Source organism: Phyllobates terribilis, unplaced genomic scaffold (genome assembly GCF_046119375.1).
Source record: "Phyllobates terribilis strain yellow unplaced genomic scaffold, ASM4611937v1 Scaffold_1__5_contigs__length_1240528914, whole genome shotgun sequence".
NCBI lineage: Eukaryota > Metazoa > Chordata > Amphibia > Anura > Dendrobatidae > Phyllobates > Phyllobates terribilis.
In genome coordinates, this window is record NW_027362761.1 from 855923635 (window position 1) to 855943768 (window position 20134).

Consider the following 20134-nt stretch of genomic DNA (forward strand, 5'->3'; position numbering starts at 1 on the left):
AGGGGACGGCAGCACACCACTATTGAACCCAGAGCAGTGTCAAAAGGTTGTTGGTTGGATAGCGGATAATGCTTCCAGTCACTTAGCCACCACCACCACCACCCTGTCTTCCACACGGTCAAGTCTCAGTAGCCGTGAGTCTGGACCGCATCTTCCTCACCCTGATCCTCTTTCCTCCCAACATGCCGAGTACCCATAGACAACTGATCCCACCCTTGGACACTCTGAAGAGCTGTTCACTTTTCCATTTATAGATTCGGGCCTCTCGCCCGGTCCACTTGAAGCGGGGCAAAAGGAGATCGCGTGTAGCGATGCCCAAATATTTGAGCAGCCACGGTCACACAAAGGCGACGGTGGGAAAGTGTCACAAGAGGTGGACGATGATGATACACAATTGCCAGAAAGTCAGGAGGAGGACCAGGGTGCGGAAGTGGAAGACGAGGTGGTGGACGATATAGTAACTGACCCAACCTGGCAGGAGGACATGCAGAGCGAGGACAGCAGCACACAGGGGGAGGGAGGCAGAGCACCCCAACAGGCAGGAAGAAGCAGTGTGGTGGCCGCAGACAGAAGGCAGGCAACAATTCCCCGTAACACCAACACGAAGGAAGTTGTCGGTGCAACTGTTAGGTCTTCCCGAGTCTGGTTGTTTTTTAAAGACTCTGCCGATAACCCCAAAAAGGCCATTTGCACCACTTGCCAGGCCATCACCAGCAGGAGTGGCAAAACGACCAGCCTGACGACCACCAGCATGATCGGGCATATGGCAGCAAAGCACCCGACTTTGTGGGCCGAACCCCAGGGTCCAGGAACAGTGTCTGCAGGTGGCACCATTGCTTCTTCCGCTGTTGTGGATGCAAGCCAATCCCCTGTCCATGGTGCATGCGAAGATGCCTCCTGCCCTGCACCTGTCGCTGCACACTCTCAAGTAGCAGCATCAGGAAGCACGTCCATGTCCTTGTCCCAGCGCATGTCCTTGTCCCCAGTCCTTGGAACGCAAGCGCAAATATGCAGCTGTTATGATCTGCTACAAGCACTAAGGAAAGACAGGAGATCTGTCCCTACAATAGAACTAAACTGGATCCCTACGATGTAATGGGGAACCTGATCCTGCGATCAGACCCGCTAAAGTCCTCAGCTAGTCTGTACGAAGACCTATAGATGCAAGGGAGGGATCCCTACAAGATCTAGGGACTGGGATAAAGTTGGACACCTCCTAGCAGAAATTGTAGCAGTAAAAGACAAACACACAACATAGAACATAGAGGTCAGAAGACCTAGCAAAACTAACAGAGAAAGGTAACAGAGCACCAAGCTAGCTCAAGAGTAGTAATACAATGAAGTCCAGCAAGGCCAGGAGGGCAGAGCCGGATTAAATAGGCAAAAAAGGTCATGTGACCAGCAAACTAGAAAAAAAACAACAGGAGAGTTCTAACAGCAGCCAACGCCCCACACTACTAAATTCTCACAATTCACGACTGCTTGCGCTCGGAATGTTGCCTTTTAGGCTCGTGGAGACGGAAGCATTCCGCAACCTGATGGCGGCGGCCATCCCTCGGTACTCGGTCCCCAGGCGCCACTATTTCTCCCGGTGTGCCGTCCCTGCATTACACAAGCACGTGTCCCAAAACATTAGCCGTGCTCTCAACAACACAGTTACCGGTAAAGTCCACCTAACCACAGACACGTGGACAAGTGCTTGTGGGCAGGGACAGCACATCTCGCTAACGGCACACTGGGTTAACAGTGGAAGCCGGGACCCAGTCGGACCTTGGGACGGAACACGTCCTCCCGACACCAAGGATTGCGGGCCCTAGGTCAATCAGGGTTGCCCCCATGGTCTACAGCTCCTGCACCTCATCCTCCTCAGCCTACTCCTCCTCTTCAGCCTCCATCTCCGAAATGACCACATCAGTCACAAGCTGGAAGCACTACAGCACTGCTTCGGCCAAGCGGCAACAGGCTGTGCTGAAGCTAATATACTTAGGTGAAAAACCACACAATGCTGAAGAGTTGTGGACAGCTCTGAAAGAGCAGGCATATCTGTGTCTCACACCGCTGAACCTACAGCCAGGCATGGTCGTGTGTGACAATGGCCGGAACCTGGTGGCGGCTCTGAGGCGAGGCGAGCTCACACACGTACCATGCCTGGCCCATGTGCTTAACCTCATGGTTCAGCGGTTTATCAAATCCTACCCGGAGCTGCCGGATCTGCTTGTTAAAGTATGCCGCCTGTGTGCCCATTTTAGAAAGTCAGCTACAGCTTCCGCCGCCCTTGCCGTGTTTCAGCAGTGTTTGCAGCTTCCGGTTCACAGACTGGTGTGTGATGTCCCCACACTGCAGATGTTGGGAAGGATTTGTGAGCAGAATTGGGCAGTTGTTGAGTATCAGCATCAACAAGGCCGTCGGTATTCAGTTCAGACTCCACACATAAGACCTCAGGAGTGGACATGGATGTCAGACATATGTACCATCCTCCAAAACTTTGAGGACCCCACCAAGATGGTGAGCGGCGATGATGCCATAATTAGCGCCACCATCCCGCTTCTCTGTCTTCTGAAACGCTGTCTGCTCACAATCAAAGAGGATGCATTGCAGGCGGAGCACGATAAGATGGAGCAAGGAACCATACAGGGTGATTACACACAGCCAAGCCTCATCTCATCCCAACATGGATTGGGTGACAATGAGGAGGAGGAGGAGGAGGAAGGACAGGAGCTAGTTTCATACACTATAGACGATACTACCTGCACAGCTGTCATACCGTCTGTTCAGCGTGGATGGCCAGAGGACAGAGAGGAGGAGTAAGAGGAGGAGAGCATGGTCAGTCATCCTCTTGGTGAGGACACGGAAGTCTTGCCTGTTAGTAGTCTGGCACACATGGCTGAGTTTATGTTACGCTGTCTTTCTCATGACCCTCGCGTTCTCAAAATTTTGGATGACAGCCATTACTGGTTGGTGACACTTCTAGACCCACGCTACAAGGAGAACTTTATATCTCTTATTCCTGAGGCGGACAGGTCTACAAAAATGGGGCTGTACCAGAAGGCCCTTGTTGCGGAATTATTAAAAAAATTCCCATCTGAAAACGCTGGCGGCAGAGGGCACACTTTGTTGGACAACCAAGGAGTACAGGCGAGAGACTTCAATCCAGCAAGGCAGGGGAACACTGTCAAAGTTCTGGGAGAGTTTTCTCAGACCCTCCCATCGGACAGGCCCTGAGGCGCGGGGTACTCTCACAAGGAGTGCAAAGTTTGGGAAGATGCTGAGGGAGTACCTTGCCGACGGTACCAACATCCTCCGTGATTCCGCTGTGCCTTATAATTATTGGGTATCCAAGCTGGATACGTGGAATGAACTGGCTCTCTATGCCTTGGAGGTCTTGGCCTGCCCTGCCGCCAGCGTTTTATCAGAGCGGGTTTTTAGTGCCGCTGGTGGAATTATAACTGATAAGCGCATCCGCCTGTCAACTGAAAATGCTGACAGGCTGACTCATAAAAATGAACAAGGGCTGGATTGGGCCAGACTTCTCAACACCACCGAATGATAGCAGCGTAACATAAACTCCAATCCAGTGTCTTTTCTTGAGAGGTGTATTCCCATGCACCTTTTCACACCCTCACATGGGTATACGCTTCCTGATTTTGGCTATTTGCTCTTGTCCTCCTCCTTCTCCTCATCCTCCACCACCATATCACCAGCGTGACCGTGGTCCGTGATGCAACACCCACCTAATTTTTTTAAAGGGTGTTTATTAGTGTTGAGCGAGCACTAAAATGCTCGGGTGCTCGAAGCTCAGGCCGAGCTCACCATGATACTCAGGTGCTCGACCCGAGCATCGAGCCCAATGTTAGTCTATGGGAGACCCGAGCATTTTTGCGGCGGCACCCCCGGCAGTCTGTAGAAAGCCTAACAAGTGCCCAAAACGATAGTGACAGTGCTCAAATGACATGGGGACAGCATGGGGATTGCCTCAGGAAGCATTTCTGAACCCCAGGTCACTGCTGTCAACAACGTGGTCAGAGGTATTAAGCCCCTTTTAACGGCTCACAATAAAACGTTCAAAAACGAAGCTGAAACTGTTTTCCTGTGAAATATGTTAAGGAACATCCTTTCCAGGGTAAAGACTTGTGTATAAGGTAAAAAAAAGAGGATTTAGATGAAAAAAAAGGATTTTTCCTGGCCCCTGAGACCTGCGGCTAAGTCTAGCAATTTGAGCAGCAGCAGCACACAGGACTGTAATGCAGTGTTTGTTGGTATAACCACTGTGTCTCCTATACAGCCTGCCTGCCTGCCCGATATCTGGGATGGATATTAGTCCTCAGAAGGACTGTTTGTTTGATTTTGCAGGCTTTAGAGACCCTACACTACCTATTTCGCAGTATAAATCTCTCCCTAGCTCAGCAGCACTCTCCCTACACTGTCTGATCCGGAGCGACTGTGTCCAAGATGGCGGCGCCCGCTTTTAAATACTCGAGGTGACGCTGTGCGGCCAGCCAATCACTGTAATACCCACAACCAACATGGCTGCGGCATTACAGTGACTGGCTGGCAATCCCTGCATGTTCATTGGCTCTGGAAAGAGCGCCAAACATGCAGGGCGGAGACCGGAGCTCCCGCCTGAGTAACCAGAAAATGCTCGGTGCTCGCCGAACATCCCGAGTAGTGAGATGCTCGGGCGAGTACCGAGCAGTCTCAAGCATGCTCGCTCAACAATAGTGTTTATGATGCCCGTAAAAAAAATTTTTTGATACAGTATGTTCATGTATACCCCCCATGGGTAAATGTTTGTCAGCCCATGCATTTAGTGCATGGGCATTACAAGTATAGGAGGCCCGCTCCTTTCTAATGGGAACATTTTTTTATGAGGCCCTCCTCCACGTCTCTTCCAAGGGGCATTGAAGTGCCTCCAAATTTTTGGCAGCCCTTGTATTCACTGCATAGGCCAACACTATGGAAGACTCTCTCCTTTCTAATGGGGATTTGTCGTTACTGTGGCCCTGCTCTATGTGTCTTTAAATTCTTTGTGGGGTTTTTCCTAAAATTGTCAGCCGTTGGACTCACTGCATGCCCTATAACTGTATTGCAGACTCTCTCCTTTCTAATGGGAACATGTCGTACCTTGTTACTGTGGCCCTGCTCCATGTGTCTTTAAATTCTTAGTGGGATTTTTCCTAAAATTGTCAGCCGTTGGACTCACTGCATACCCTATAACTGTATAGCAGACTCTCTCCTTTCTAATGGGAACATGTCGTACCTTGTTACTGTGGCCCTGCTCTATGTGTCTTTAAATTCTTAGTGGGGTTTTTCCCAAATTTTGGCAGCCCTCGCAGTCACAGCATGAGCATTACCACTTATAGGAGACCCTCTCCTTTATAGTAGGAACATTTTTTTTACTGAGACCCTCCTCTATGTCTCTTCAAAGGGGTATTGGGTTGCGTCCAAATTTTTGGCAGCCATTGCAGTCACTGGATACGCAATAACAGTATAGGAGACCCACTTGTTAATAATGGGAACAACAAAGTATAGCCGGCTGATGGCTCTCTAACAATAGCTAGGGCCGTCTGCTGGCCTTTTAAGAATAGTAAGGGCCGTCTGATGTCCCTATAAAAATAGGCTTTATGACTTTCAGAGTTCCTCCATCATAAATAAAACAGGAAGTGTCTGATGATGTGTCACACACCACATTGCCAGATAAGGTTGTAAAATGTTAAAATGACATTTCCCGGTGAATGCATTTGTCTTAAAAAAAACAAAACAATAGGATCTTTCTTTAGTATAAAAAACAGTGTCACCAATTTAACCTCAATTTAATCACATTGTTCAGCTCATGCACCTCCTCCTCCATCTCCGAAATGACCACATCAGTCACAAGCTGACAGCACTGCAGCACTGCCTTGGCCAAGCGGCAACAGGCTGTGCTGAAGATAACATGCTTAATGCTTAATTGACAAACCGGCCAGCGCTGTAGAGTTGTTGAAAGCTGTAACACAGCAGCCTGATCTGTGGCTCTCACCGCTGAACATACAGCCAGGCATGGTCGTGTGTGACAATGGGCGGAACCTGGTGACGGAGAAATGACAGCCGGGGTAGATACGGTTTCCCTCTATGCCAGTCCTTTCACCGAGCTAAAGAATATGGCTGTGGTGAAATACAACTCCCACAGAAAAGCTGTTTCAGATTGAAAAACATTGTGCCCACCAGAGGATTTGATTCTGAGGGCTAACCTTTCTCCCCCGCTCAAGAGCCCCATAGCAGCTGCAAAGTTAGCGCTATCATGAACTTTCCTGAGGTAGAAGTCCAGGCACACCAGAGGATTCTCTTGTGGGACCGTCCAACCCTGCCGAGAAGCAGTCCTGGCTAAGAAAAGTGTGTGGAAAGGTTCTCGGACACTCTTTTTTAATGTGGATCGGCCATGCTTATGACTTCCTGTGAGAAATGACATGCAGGGTAGATAGGGTTTCCCTCTATGGCAGTCCTTTCACCAAGTAACAGAAAACTAAGCAGATGGTGGCCTCTATCATCATCATGGCCTCACCTCGGCACTATGAACTCTCCTGAAGAAGAAGCCAGGGCCCGCCGGAGGAGTCTCCAGTTCTCTGGTGGGCCCGTCCAACCCTGCCAAAAAGCAGCCCTGGCTAAGAAAAGTGTGGGGGAAGGTTCCCGGACACTCTATGGCTGCTTTTTTAATGTGGATCAGCCATGCTTATGCATGTTATTTCTCAAACCGCATTACAGATCAGGCCATTGTCCAACTCTGTATTCAAGAAATGAAATGCGCAAAGAAAGATGTGTGTGTGTCAAAGCACCACCGACAAGGGCGAGTTGATGTTGGACGGGCTGCCATTGCTTCTGCAACAAGCTGCATTACAGGACTTCCTGTGAGAAATGACATGCAGGGTAGATAGGGTTTCCCTCTATGCCAGTCCTTTCACCGAGCTAAATACAACTGTCAGCAAAAAAAATTGTGGACTGGCTCCGTACCGTCCCTGGCCACATTCACCTGTCCACGTGTTTGTGGTTAGGCGGTCCTTCCCAGTAAGTGCACTGGGGAGGGCATGGGTAATGTTGTGGGACCCGCGCTTGTGGAAGGCGGAGGCAATACCGGGAAATATAGAGGCGACTGGGGACCAAGTATGGACACCCGGCCGCAGCCGGCATGAGGTTGTGAAAAGCTTCCGCCTCCACGAGTTTAATAGGCCACATTTCAAGTGCAAGCAGCTGTCAAAAATTTGGCAGTATAGTATTGCAGCCTGTGGGTGGGTGGGTGGCTGGCTGCCTGCATACTTGCGCTTGCATTCCAAGGAATGGGGTAGGGACAACTGAACGCTGCAGTGGGACAAGGACGTGGACGGTGATTGTTGCAAGTCTGCAACGACAGGTGCATGGCAGGAGGCATCTTCGCATGCGCCATGGATCACATATGGTGGGCACACTTTTAGGCAGTGACCTGGAAGTCAGAGATGCTTCCAGAGGTCTTCCCCATGCTGTTCCCATGTCTTTTCAGCACTGTATGCATGTGTCTGATGATGTGTCACACACCACATGGCCAGATAAGGTTGTAAAATGTTAAAATGACATTTCCTGGTGAATGCATTTGTCTTGGTTGAAGCAATGCAAAAGTGCAAAAACGCATCAAAAACGCAACGTGTGAACATATCCCAAGGTGTGGAGGAGTATTTTTGGTTTTGGTTATTTATTTTGCCTTCTATACAAGTCATTACCCTGGAAAGGATGTTCCTTAACATATTTCCCTGGAAAATCTATTTTGGTTTCGTTTTTGTATGTTTTATTGTGAGTCCGTAAAAGTGGCTTAATACTCTGACAACGTTGTTGACGGCCGTGACCTGGGAGTCAGAAATGCTTCCAGGGGTTTTCCCCATGCTGTTCCCATGTCATTTGAGCACTGTTTCCATCGATTTGGGCAATTTTTAGGCCCTCTGCAGACCGCCAGGGGGAGCAGCCTGAAAAATGCTCGAGTTTCCCATAGACTTACATTGGGCTCGTTGCTTGGGTCGAGCACCCGAGTATTCCAATTTTCTCGACCCGAGCAACGAGTACCTGAGCATTTTAGTGCTCGCTCATCACTAGTGTTATGCAGTTACATCAAGTCACTTTATTATAACAACACAGAACTGGTGCATTCTTGAGAGCTGACACTCCAGTTCTTTGAATGCACAGCGATAGGAAAGAACTCCACTTCTGTGGCCAATGCTGTCCATGGCATCAAATTGGTTAGAGAGATAGGGCTGCCTCATTGCAGGTGATCCATGCTTGCTATGGCAATGGGGAGCCTTACATAGTCCCCTGTCAGCCCTGCACAGGTGTCTATTATGCCATTTTCTGGTTGCCAACCAGTTTTATACCGGACATATACAGAAGTATTGCAGAGTATTAATAAGTGATTTAGAGATTAGATATTCAGGTTCTCTAGTTTGACTAAAAAGTTAAAAACAACAATGGTTTTAGAAAATAAAAAAAGTTCAGAAAAAAAAAAACCACAAAACAAAACTATACATAATTGGCATTTAAAATGACCCTCGTGATAAACTAACCATATTATTACCCTACCCAGTGAAAACCATTTAAAAAAGACAAAGAAAAAAATGACTAAACCCTAAAAAAAAGGTACGAAAGTGAAAATTTAATGCATGTCTGCCATCATAAAAATGTGAATTCTTCAAAGTAGAAAATATAAAAAATATATATTCCTAACAAGTGAAAGAACAAACTTAATGTGTCATTTATAGCGCTTGATGAAACCCGGTAGAACAAAATCTCAAAATGATATTGTACCTAGTGGTTGTTTGCCACTTCTCTAAAAAGTTAAACACATTATACATAAACTACAAAGGTGCCATTTTAAAATACTAATCCTGCAAAACAAAAGCCTTCATCCGGATATGTTGATGGAAAAATATATTATGGCTTCTATAATGCAACAATGGGAGGAAAAAAAGGACACTAAAATTGAAAATAAAAAATAAAGTTTCATAAAAAAAAAGTAAAGTTTGACCCATCAAAAATATTACCGCATAAATATAACTATTTTGCCTCACTGCAATTATCCTAACTTTTGTAGTTAACATGTCAAACTTAAACTTTGAACTTTTTTCTAAGCTGCTTTATAAACATATCAAAAAAAGAAAAGGTTTAGAAACTCCTTTGTCAGAACGAGCTCACTGACAGATTTCACTGTTAGCTATGTAGATGCTTCATACACTAAATTGTTCTTAAAAAATTTACTGGGATCCTATTGTAAAAATTATCTTTCAGAAAAAAAATACAAACATTTCTTTAAAAATCCTTTAAATGTGTTCTTTATATTGTTTAGTCGTGAAGGTTCAACTGACAGACTCAAGGATACAAGCCAACTTTGACTTCCACAATTTCACCATTTTGGATGTAATCAAAGAAGGTAAATGAGAAGAAATTATGGAAATTATATGTGTTTTATAATGAATTTGTAGAAAATGAATAATTTAATATGTTTCATCATTTAAGAATATATTTCTTGACTTTGGTTTCTCATGCTTTGCTTTTGAAAAAAAAAAATAAAAAGAGAAAAAGAGAGAGAAAATTAATCTAAAAGTATTGGTTTCCTACTGTCTCATATGTTACATATTGACTACAAGTTTTCCATGCAGAAAATCCGCAACGTAAAGAGTAAGATGAGATTTTAACAAATCTCATCTACACATTCCAGGTATTTCCTGATGATAAATTGACACATAGAGCAGATTGTTAGATCTGCAGCATGTTGATTCTATGTACAGATTTACCCTTGTGCAATGGAAAGGGGAAATCTGCACCAAAATCCAAAGCAAAAATTCACATATAACACACACAGATTTTACTGCAAATATGCTGCAAAAAAAATCTGCATCAAATATGCAACAAGTCAACTTAGCCTGAGATTTCCTGCTTCTGACCTTTGTGGGAGGGAGGTGCAGCATGAAAACATAGGGGAGATCGGTGTTCATTAGTTGATGAGAATCAATTCTCACAACTTGGTCCATTGGTTATCTGTGGTCTCATATAGTAAAAGGAAAGCCAGCTTGCACGGAACCAGGTGGATCCACACCAGAATATGCTCAAAAAAAAGGGGTAGTTGTTCCAGCGTCTGGTAAAATAATTCTTTTATTTTTCGTCCATTAAAAACTTGCAAAAATTACAAAGGTTGCATAGACAGGGTAGGGGAGCAAGACGCGTTTCGGACGCTCACTTGCGTTCTTTATCACTGCATAGCTACACAATGAAAAGGATTTTCTAAAATACTAAAAATGTGCCAATGAAAACAGTTGGAACAAATCACATGACATAATTACCACATTAAGCAACAGGTGCATGAAAACAGTCAATAGTGATACATGGTTTCTCTCTTCAGATTAAAACCCTTTGGGCTTCTTGAATCCAGATTAAATATCCGATACGCTTCTTTTGTCAATCATTTTCGCTTTATATCTCCACCTCTTGCATGTGGAAAAAGTTTTTCAATACCTAAAACTTGCAAAGAAGACATGTCACGATTGTGCTCAATAATAAAATGCTTTGCAATAGCAGAGACATTTCTACTGGTGTTATTTGAATTAAGTATGTCATTATAATGTTCATTAAACCTAGTCTTTAATTTACGTGTATTGCAACGTATATAAAATTTATCGCATATAGTACAATTCATTTTGTATACCACGTTCTCTGAATCACAATTAATATACTGTTTGATTTTATATTCATTTGAATGATCAGAATCATGAAAAACAGAACTGCACAGTGTGTATGAACACATGCGACATTTCAGTGAACCACATTTAAACTGCCCTTTTTGCTGCAACCATGTGCTTTTTTTTATGTGTGGATCAGAAAAAAATGTTGGAGAAAGTGAGTCACCTAATGAAGTTGCCTTTTTTGCCACAACATTACAGCCTTTTTTCAAAATGCATGCTAATATTTCATCTTCAAAAAGTATTGGTAGATGTTTAGTAAGCAATTTTTTTATTTCTGAAAATTGTGCACTATATTGCAGCGAGATGACAGGTTTACTTTTCAAAAAATTATTTTTTACTTTTGTTTTAGGACGCAATAGATCAGTCCGTTTTTTTGTCAGAAATTATTTTTTTACCCCTGTCCAATACCCATTGGGGATAACCCCGTTGTTTTAATCTTTTTGAGGTTAATATTACTTCATTTTCAGCAACTATAGGATCAGAGCAATTTCTGACAATTCTTGTGAACTCACCTACTGGTATGGCTTTAGCTACATGCTGTGGTTGACTACTAGAAAAATGCATGATGGAATTACCTGCAGATGGTTTGCGATGAATAGCAGTGGATACAATTTCACCTGGAATGCCCGTAAGAATCAAATCTAAGAACACCAAAACTTTTGAACTATAAGAAACAGTAAACCGCAAATTAAATGAATTATCATTCAAAAATGTAACAAATCCTGGAATGGCAGATTCATCTCCTTGCTAAATGAATATCATATCATCAATAAATCTACCATACCAGGACAAATTAGGTATTACTGTCTGAATACAAAAAACAATGTTCCCAATATGACATAGTCAGATTTGCCAAAGAAGGTGAGAAACGAGCACCCATTGAGACACCTTGGATCTGTAAATACAAAATTCTGTCAAAAACAAAATAATTATGATTTAATAAAAAATTGGTCACATCTAATATATATTCTTGCATTACATCAGGATACGGACTGTACTTTTCCAAATGGAATCTCAATGCTTCCATAGCTACATAACATGGTATAGAAGTATATAAAGAATTAACATCACAGCCTATCCAGGTGTAATCTGATGACCATCTTTTGTTTGACAACTGATCTAAAATATCCTTGGTGTCTTTGATGTATCCAGGCACGCGCTGTGCCAAAGGTTGTAAGATCGAATCTAACCACTCACCGAGACGCTCATTACATGATCCAATTCCATTGATTATTGGTCGCATTGGGGGTGGAAGGATGTCTTTATGTATCTTTGGCAGAGCACGCATTGTAGGTGTTACAGGATTCAATGATATTAAATATTCACTGATTTTTTTTTGTTAATATGCCCAATTTTACACCCTCCGCTATTAAGATGTTGATTTGCTCACTAAATTTTTTTGTTGGATTAAATTTTAAGCGGGAATATGTCTTTTCATCAGATAAAAGCTTCAAAATCTGCGTCCTATAAGTTTCAATGTCTAAAACAACTATCTTGCAACCTTTGTCAGCCCTTTTTACTGTGATGTCTTTCATGGATTTTAATTCATTGAATGCTTTAACTAAATCTGGACTCAGGTTTTTAGGGGGGTTATTTTTATTAACTTTTAAGCTTAAACTACGCAATTCCCTCTCCAAAACCTCCTGAAACCGCTCCATACAATCAACCCTTGAGTTGACAGGATAAAAGTAAGGATTTTTTATTTTAATGTTGTCCAACGTTAAAGCATCTTCAGATGAATTTCCTCTTAGTTCTTCCAAATTCAGTATAGCAATCTGTTCAGAAAAATCCAATGCTCGATAAAAGTTTTCACAGACATTTTCATCCTCTTCAGAAACCTCATCTTCTTCACCAGCAAAATGTTTTTTAACTGTAAGATTTCTTATAAAGCGGTTAATATCCATGATTGTCCCAAACAGGTCAAAATTTTTTCCAGGTATAAAACTAAGGCCTCTTCACAGCATAATAAGTTGTTCATTAGAAAAATCACGAGAAGACAAATTCAATACACTTGACGTTGCATTAATTATTTCTTGTTTCTTGTAGTCATGGTGTGCGTTCCGCTTGTGTTTCCTCCTGCCCTGTCTTTTACGTTTTTTGCAACCTTTGTTATGGCAATAGCATCACCAATGCTTTCAGTTTCAGATTGAGTTGAGATTTCTGAGATATTGGATTCTGAAAAACTGACCGATAATGGTCTAGTTTTAGATGTGTCCATGTTTTCTTTATTTTTCTGATTCCTTTTCTTCTTTTTAAGAATGGATTTAGGAGTACGATCACCACTTATATTACGACTCCAATCATACACAGGATTCAGAGAGTAATCTAATGTGTCCCTTTGAAATTTGCGTTTTTTTATTTGCATGATATTATCTTCAAGTTTAGTGACTGATTTCTGAACTTTAACAAGGGATTCATCTAGTTCCTTCTGAAACCCATTCTCAATCAAATCAGATTTTTTAATTTCAATGTCTTTCTGGATGACCTGGAGTTGTATGTTCTCAAATTTTATAATTAATTTCATGAGATTCAAAGAGCAAATATTCAAAATGCTGTTCCAGTCATTCATGAAATCCACATTGTAAACTTTAGTTGGTATCTTTTTAAGTCTCAGACCCCTCGGTATCATATCTTTGTTTATATATTTTTGTAAAGGTATTGAATCCCACCATAACTTCGACTCTTCTAGCACCAGTTTCTCCAGGTTTTTAACCGCATCAGAGAAGTCAGAGCTTGTTGGAGTACTTTCATTATCATCAAAAACACTGGCTGCTTTTTCTTCCTGCGTTTTAAACATAATGGACTTTTTTAATTGTGGACCGGGGAGTCAAGGCTAAGAATCAAACAAATTCACATATAGTAAAAGGAAAGCCAGACCACCCAGTACTTATAATCCAGCTTGCACGGAACCAGGTGGATCCACACCAGAATATGCTATAAAAAAAAGGGATAGTTGTTTCAGCGTCTGGTAAAATAATTCTTTCTTTATTTTTCGTCCATTAAAAACTTGCAAAAATTACAACGGTTGCATAGACAGGGTAGGGGAGCAAGACGCGTTTCGAACGCTCACTTGCGTTCTTTATCACTGCATAGCTACACAATCTGTGGTCTGCCTTGAGATTTGTCCCTTAGCTGACAGCATCCACACCTCTTCTTCTGATTAGCCTTGGCACATCACATGTACGTCACGCTGCACAATGACGTCATGCCAGGCCGGCTAAGAAAAAAAGAGCCACAGATGCTGTTAGTCCTCAAGTCTCCCATTCAGTGGGTAGAATTTACTATCGTGATCAAAGGGCTTTATCTATGCTGCATAATACACAGCGACATCTAATTCTGTGGCTGAGGAAAAATAATATGTATGCAATAAAGGTCAGACTCCTGGCTTGACGTGGTGTCAATTTTTACCTGATATGCTTTTTGCCTATAGGGGTACATTAGTGACTAAATTCACCATGTTTGTAATTCTCTTTTGATAAATTTATGAGCAAATTAGATAAATCGATTCTCCCATTGTACTCTATGTAGCAGCAAAACAGGTCGGATCTTGCCAGAGGTGAGCACTTTTCCATTGAGCTGCTCTATAGAATCAGTTTCCCCCAACACCCAGAGAAAATAGTCTCACCAGATTTTGCACCCACTCTGGTAACCCCTTAGCATTCCAGCTATCGCCCTCCTCTTCAACCCAATTGCATAGTGCTGATGTGTTGTCACATCAGCCGGGTGCCTAACAATGTCCCCCATGGGGTGCAATCTTAGCCCTCCTTTTTAATATCACCAGAGGCTCGGCCTGATTGAATGTCAGAATGCCTGTCATGTCTATATTGACAGGCATAATACAATGCAATGCAACAATCGTAGTGTATTTTATCAAGATCATTTACGTTGAAATCCCTATTGAGACTAAAATAAAAAAGATGACAACGTTTAATAAAATGCAAGAAAAAATATAGAATAAAATATTTTTAAAAAAGTGGAAGAAGAAGCCTGCACATACTTGGTATCACATTTGTAACAATCCCATCTATGAAAATGTCATGTTCTTTGACCCATACAGTGAACATCAGGAAAAAAACCCTCAAACTTGAAATAACTTTTTAATTCATCCGTCTCCCAAAAAATGGAATAAAAAGCAATAAATGAAAAAAAAAAATCAATGAATCCCAAATTGATACCAATAAAAACATCAAGCCAAACCAAGCCCTCAAAAAGTTGTATTGACAGAAAAATAAAAAACTCAAAATAAAAGACAGTTGAAAATTTTAGAACCCCTGAATAATGGAGTTTTAAGCTGGGCTTACACCAGCCGACCAGTAGCGTTAAACGATAGCCGAAGGGCAATATTTGCCTGTCTACGGTCATTTGATAGCTTGCTTAGAGAGGCAGACTGATCGATTATTGATCGTTCTGTGCCTAGACTGCCACTGTTCTCGGCAGCACATGTATTCCTTGATTTTCTAAGCAAGCTTAAAAATAATTTCACCCAATGAACAATTGTTTTGCTAGTTTATCATGTGACTAGCAGCCTATTTACACTGCATTCATTCCTAGGAACACTTGTTCCTGATTAATTGGGCAGTGTATAGTTATGTGCAAAATAATAGCAGTCTAGCATAACTAATGTTTTATTTACTGTTTTTGGCATTAAAGATCATACAACGTGGGAAAAAAATAATGATTAGGTGTAGGCGAGTAATGGGCAACCAACAGAATCAATAGTCATGACATGCATGCTGCTAATTGGATGTAATTGACTAATTTAATGAAAAAGGAGTGTTCTAAATAATAGCAGTGCGGATTTCAATTAGTGAGGTCATTCATTCTGTGAAGAAATAGGGGTCAATTATGGCCCTTATTTAAAGAAGGAGGGCAGCAAATGTTTTACCTATTTTTAGCCCTTGCTCAGTGAGTAAAATGGGTCATTCCAGACACTGTACCGAAGGAGAAAGAACTTTGATGAAGTAGGTGATTGGAGAGTGGAAAACATATAAAGAAGTGCCGCTCAAATAAAAAGATTTTCAATGCTTTAAAACACCAAACAAAACCCGAAACACATGGTAGGAAAAGAAACACTACCATCAGCATAGACCATAGAAAACAAGAATGGCAAAGAAGCCTCCAATGATCAGCTCCAGGGAGATTAAAGAAGATCTTCAGTTACCTGTGACTCCTGTAACCATCAGAAGATGCCTAAGTGAAGCCAAACTATGTGCAAGAAACCCTTGTAAAGTACCATTGCTGCAAAAAACATGTTGAAAAGGTTACAGTTTACCAAAGAACACATTAACTGGCCTAAAGAGAAGTGGCAAAACATTCTATTGACCCCCCCCAAGCCTGCCATAATTAATCTCTGTTGTCTGGGCTTCAAAATAAACTGTGAATGTTACTATATTCAGCAACAGTGTGGTATTCCTGTTTATAGTAGAGGATATCTGCCGATCACAGTTTCAAGTTCCCTTAGAGGACAAACAAATGCACTAAAAAGAAAAAATAAATAAAAAATATGACCCCCCCCCCCCCAAAAAAAAATAATAATTTCAACACTCACTTTTATCACCACAAAAAAAGCTAACAAAAAATACACATATGATTTAACCGCATCTAGGACCAATTTAACAAAATGTAAAATTAATTAACCTGATTGGTAAACACCATAAACAGAAAAAAATTAAAACCAGCAATTGTCTCTTTTTTGGTAGCCACAACTCTGCAAAAAAATGCAGTAAGAAGCGATTAAAATGTCATATCTATCCCAAATTGGTCTCAATAAAAAAAATGTTGTCTTGCCCCTCAAAGGATAAGCTTTTACCCTGTACCCTTACCCATCAACCAAAAAAATAAAATTTTATGGATCTTGTAAAATGGCAACACAATCAATTTTTTTTATTTTACACAAATTTGCAATATTTTTTTCCACCACTAAAATAAAAAAACTGGACAAGTTTAGTATCACTGCAATTGTATTGTCCTGTAAGATTATAGTGCCAAGAATTTTTTACCACACAATATATGCCAGAAAAATTATTCCCAAAAAAGTCAAAATTCAGTTTTTTCACAATTTCACTGAACTTGGATTTTTTTTATGTTTTCCAGTACTTTGTGGAAAAATGAATGGTGAAAGTACAACCCTTAATGCAAATATATAGCCCTCATATGTCTATGTGTAATAAAAAAAAAAATCACCTTTTGAAAAAAGGGGAGAAAAAACGTAAACACAAAAATAGAAATTGGCCATGTTGGGAAGGGGTTTACAGTGGGTACGGAAAGTATTCAGACCCCTTTAAATTTTTCACTTTTTGTTTCATTGCAGCCATTTGGTAAATTCTAGAAAGTTCATATTTTTCTCATTACAGTACACTCTGCACCCCATCTTGACTGAAAAAAACAGAAATGTAGAAATTTTTGCAAATTTATTAAAAAAGAAAAACTGAAATATCACATGGTCATAAGTATTTAGACCCTTTGCTGAGACACTCATATTTAAGGCACATGCTGTTTATTTCCTTGTTATCCTCCTTGAGATGGTTCTACTCCTTCATTGGAGTCCAGCTGTGTTTTATTAAACTGATAGGACTTGATTTGGAAAGGCACACACCTGTCTATATAAGACCTCACAGCTCACAGCGCATGTCAGACCACATGAGAATCATGAGCTCAAAGGAACTGCACAAGGAGCTCAGAGACAGAATTGTGGCAAGGCACAGATCTGGCCAAGGTTACAAAAGAATTTCTGCATTATTCAAGGTTCCTAAGAGCAAAGTGGCCTCCATAATCCTTAAATGGAAGAAGTTTGGGACCACCAGAAGTCTTCCTAGTCCTGGCCGTCCAGCCAAACTGAGCAATTGTGGGAGAACAGCCTTGGTGAGAGAGGTAAAGAAGAACCCCAAGATCACTGTGGCTGAGCTCCAGACATGCAGTAGGGAGATGGGAGAAAGTTCCACAAAGTCAACTATCACTGCAGCCCTCCACCAGTCGGGCCTTTATGGCAGAGTGGCCCGACGGAAGCCTCTCCTCAGTGCAAGACATATGAAAGCCCGCATAGAGTTTGCTCAAAAACACATGAAAGGACTCCCAGACTATGAGAAATAACATTCTCTGGTCTAATGAGCGGAAGATAGAACTTTTTGGTGATAATTTTAAGCAGTATGTGTGGAGAAACCCAGGCACTGCTCATCACCTGCCCAATACAATCCCAACAGTGAAACATGATGGTGGCAGCATCATGCTATGGGGGTGTTTTTCAGCTGCAGGGACAGGACGATTGGTTGCAATTGAAGGAAACATGAATGCGGCCAAGTACAGAGATATTCTGGATGAAAACCTCTTCCAGAGTGCTCTGGACCTCAGACTTGGCCGAAGGTTCACCTTCCAACAAGACAATGACCCTAAGCACACTCCTAAAATAACAAAGGAGTGCCTTCAGAACAACTGTGTGACCATTCTTGACTGGCCCAGCCAGAACCCTGACCTAAACCCAGTTGAGCATCTCTGGAGAGACCTGAAAATGGCTGTTCACCAACGTTCACCATCAAACCTGACTGAACTGGAGAGGATCAGCAAGGAAGAATGGCAGAGGATCCCCAAACCCAGGTGTGAAAAACTTGTGGCATCATTCCCAAGAAGACTCATGGCTGTACTAGCTCAAAAGGGTGCTTCTACTCAATACTGAGCAAAGGGTCTGAATACTTATGACCATGTGATATTTCAGTTTTTCTTTTTTAATAAATTTGCAAAAATTTCTACATTTCTGTTTCATTTTTTAGTCAAGATGGGGTGCAGAGTGTACTTTAATGAGAAAAAAATACTTTTTAGAATTTACAAAATGGCTGCAATGAAACAAAGAGTGAACAATTTAAAGGGGTCTGAATACTTTCGGTACCCACTGTACATAGATCCCACAATTAGACCCTTACATTCCCACTCCTGGTGCAGGTTCTTCTTAGTTCTGGGAAGTGCTGCACTCGATCCTGAGCATCAAACAGGTTTTGTACAGGGAACCTAAACTGGAACGAGGAGCATATGGCAAAACATTAGCCCATGTAGATTTATCTCCAGTAAACCCAGTCCCCAGTTCAACCCCTCCTGGCAGTATCAGGGCAGTATAGAGGACTGGTGGATTTCTCAGAGTGGCGCACACGGATCCAGTCATGATCACCAATCTTAGGGTGGAATAGCCCTTTAATATGATATGCAAGGTCAGCTGCTTGAAAGTTATGCCACAACATGGTTGGCTAAGGCCCCGTGTATATGGAAACCTGCGTATTTTGCTCTTTTTTTGTTGGTTGACACATTTTTATCTCTTCCAGGAGCAGACATTCAGTACATAACTACTGGTCAGCAAAGACAGTTTCTTAATCACGTGGCTTGTAACCAGATCCTTGAACTGAAAACAAATATGGTTTACCTTATAATGAATCACTACTCTAATGTATGGGAGATTTCATCATTGTAAGTATCATAAAATCCCACTACATAAATATCTTCCATGTGTAGCGTTGTATAACCTACAATCATCCTGTTGTAATTACCTATTTCTTGTCTCTTATCTGCAGGGCAAGTTACATGTTTAGCAGTAACACATTCATACTCGCTTGGCCAGAAGACGATAATACGCTAAAGCAGTTTACAGACACCATGAAAGAACAAGGATGCGATACTTAAAACTAGTGTTAATTAAGTGTGTATTGTTAACCCTCGCTCAGGTGCTCGCCGAGTATTTTCGGCGTGCTCGGCCTCTATGTTAGTGTCGCCGCAGCTGCATGTGTCATGGCTGTTAGACAGCTGTGACACATGCAGGGATTGCCTAACAAACAGGCAATCCCTACTTAAACACTACTTAAAAACTTCTTTAAAAAATTAATTTTAGTAGCAAACGTTCACCAATGAATTAATGCTTAAAAAAATATATTTTATGAATAAACATTTGAACAAACTGTTGTTAACAATCCTTTATTTGCAGTGTGTACACCAGGCATGAGCTGTAAGATAGTACGGATAACATTTATTGAGTGCTGCCCACGGAGCTAGCACCGGAGGGGAAAAAAGAAAAAACAATGATCAGCTCACCCATTCATGTAGCAGATAGGCTTCCTCGCAGTGAAACTGGCAGTGCCACAAGAAAAGTATTCAAAAAACAAAAATTATCCAGCGTGGAAAAAAATCTCCATAAAGATATAAATTTTTTAATGGAAAGTATTAAAAAAAATTTCAGAGACATAAGATGACATCAAATCAGTACAGAATACTTAGGCAGACGCGTTTCGAAATGAAACTTCCTTATTCTTTGCTATCCATAACCATGAGCTTGTTGGCTTTTTTATGTCATATCCTGACTATGCACGTGGTTGGATATGACCAATCCTTGTGGGGATCTTGTTCTGAGTTCATAGATCCACCAAGATTCCCTG

At 41.8% G+C, this 20134-nt stretch overlaps 1 protein-coding gene across 2 annotated transcripts in view; it reads left to right on the top strand.

Annotated features, from left to right (window-relative positions):
• The window catches only part of LOC141153639 (venom factor-like), a 302324-nt gene extending 282721 nt beyond the window's left edge, over nucleotides 1-19603 (top strand). Inside the window, exons 39-41 of one of the 2 annotated variants that reach the window (XM_073638632.1) lie at nucleotides 9335-9418; nucleotides 19034-19175; nucleotides 19280-19603. In XM_073638632.1, the coding sequence (XP_073494733.1) occupies nucleotides 9335-9418; nucleotides 19034-19175; nucleotides 19280-19388 (335 nt within the window). In that variant the 3' untranslated portion in view covers nucleotides 19389-19603. The remainder of the gene's footprint in view (nucleotides 1-9334; nucleotides 9419-19033; nucleotides 19176-19279) is intronic. The other variant, XM_073638641.1, reaches the window with a different exon arrangement.
• Nucleotides 19604-20134: the final 531 nt, after the last annotated feature.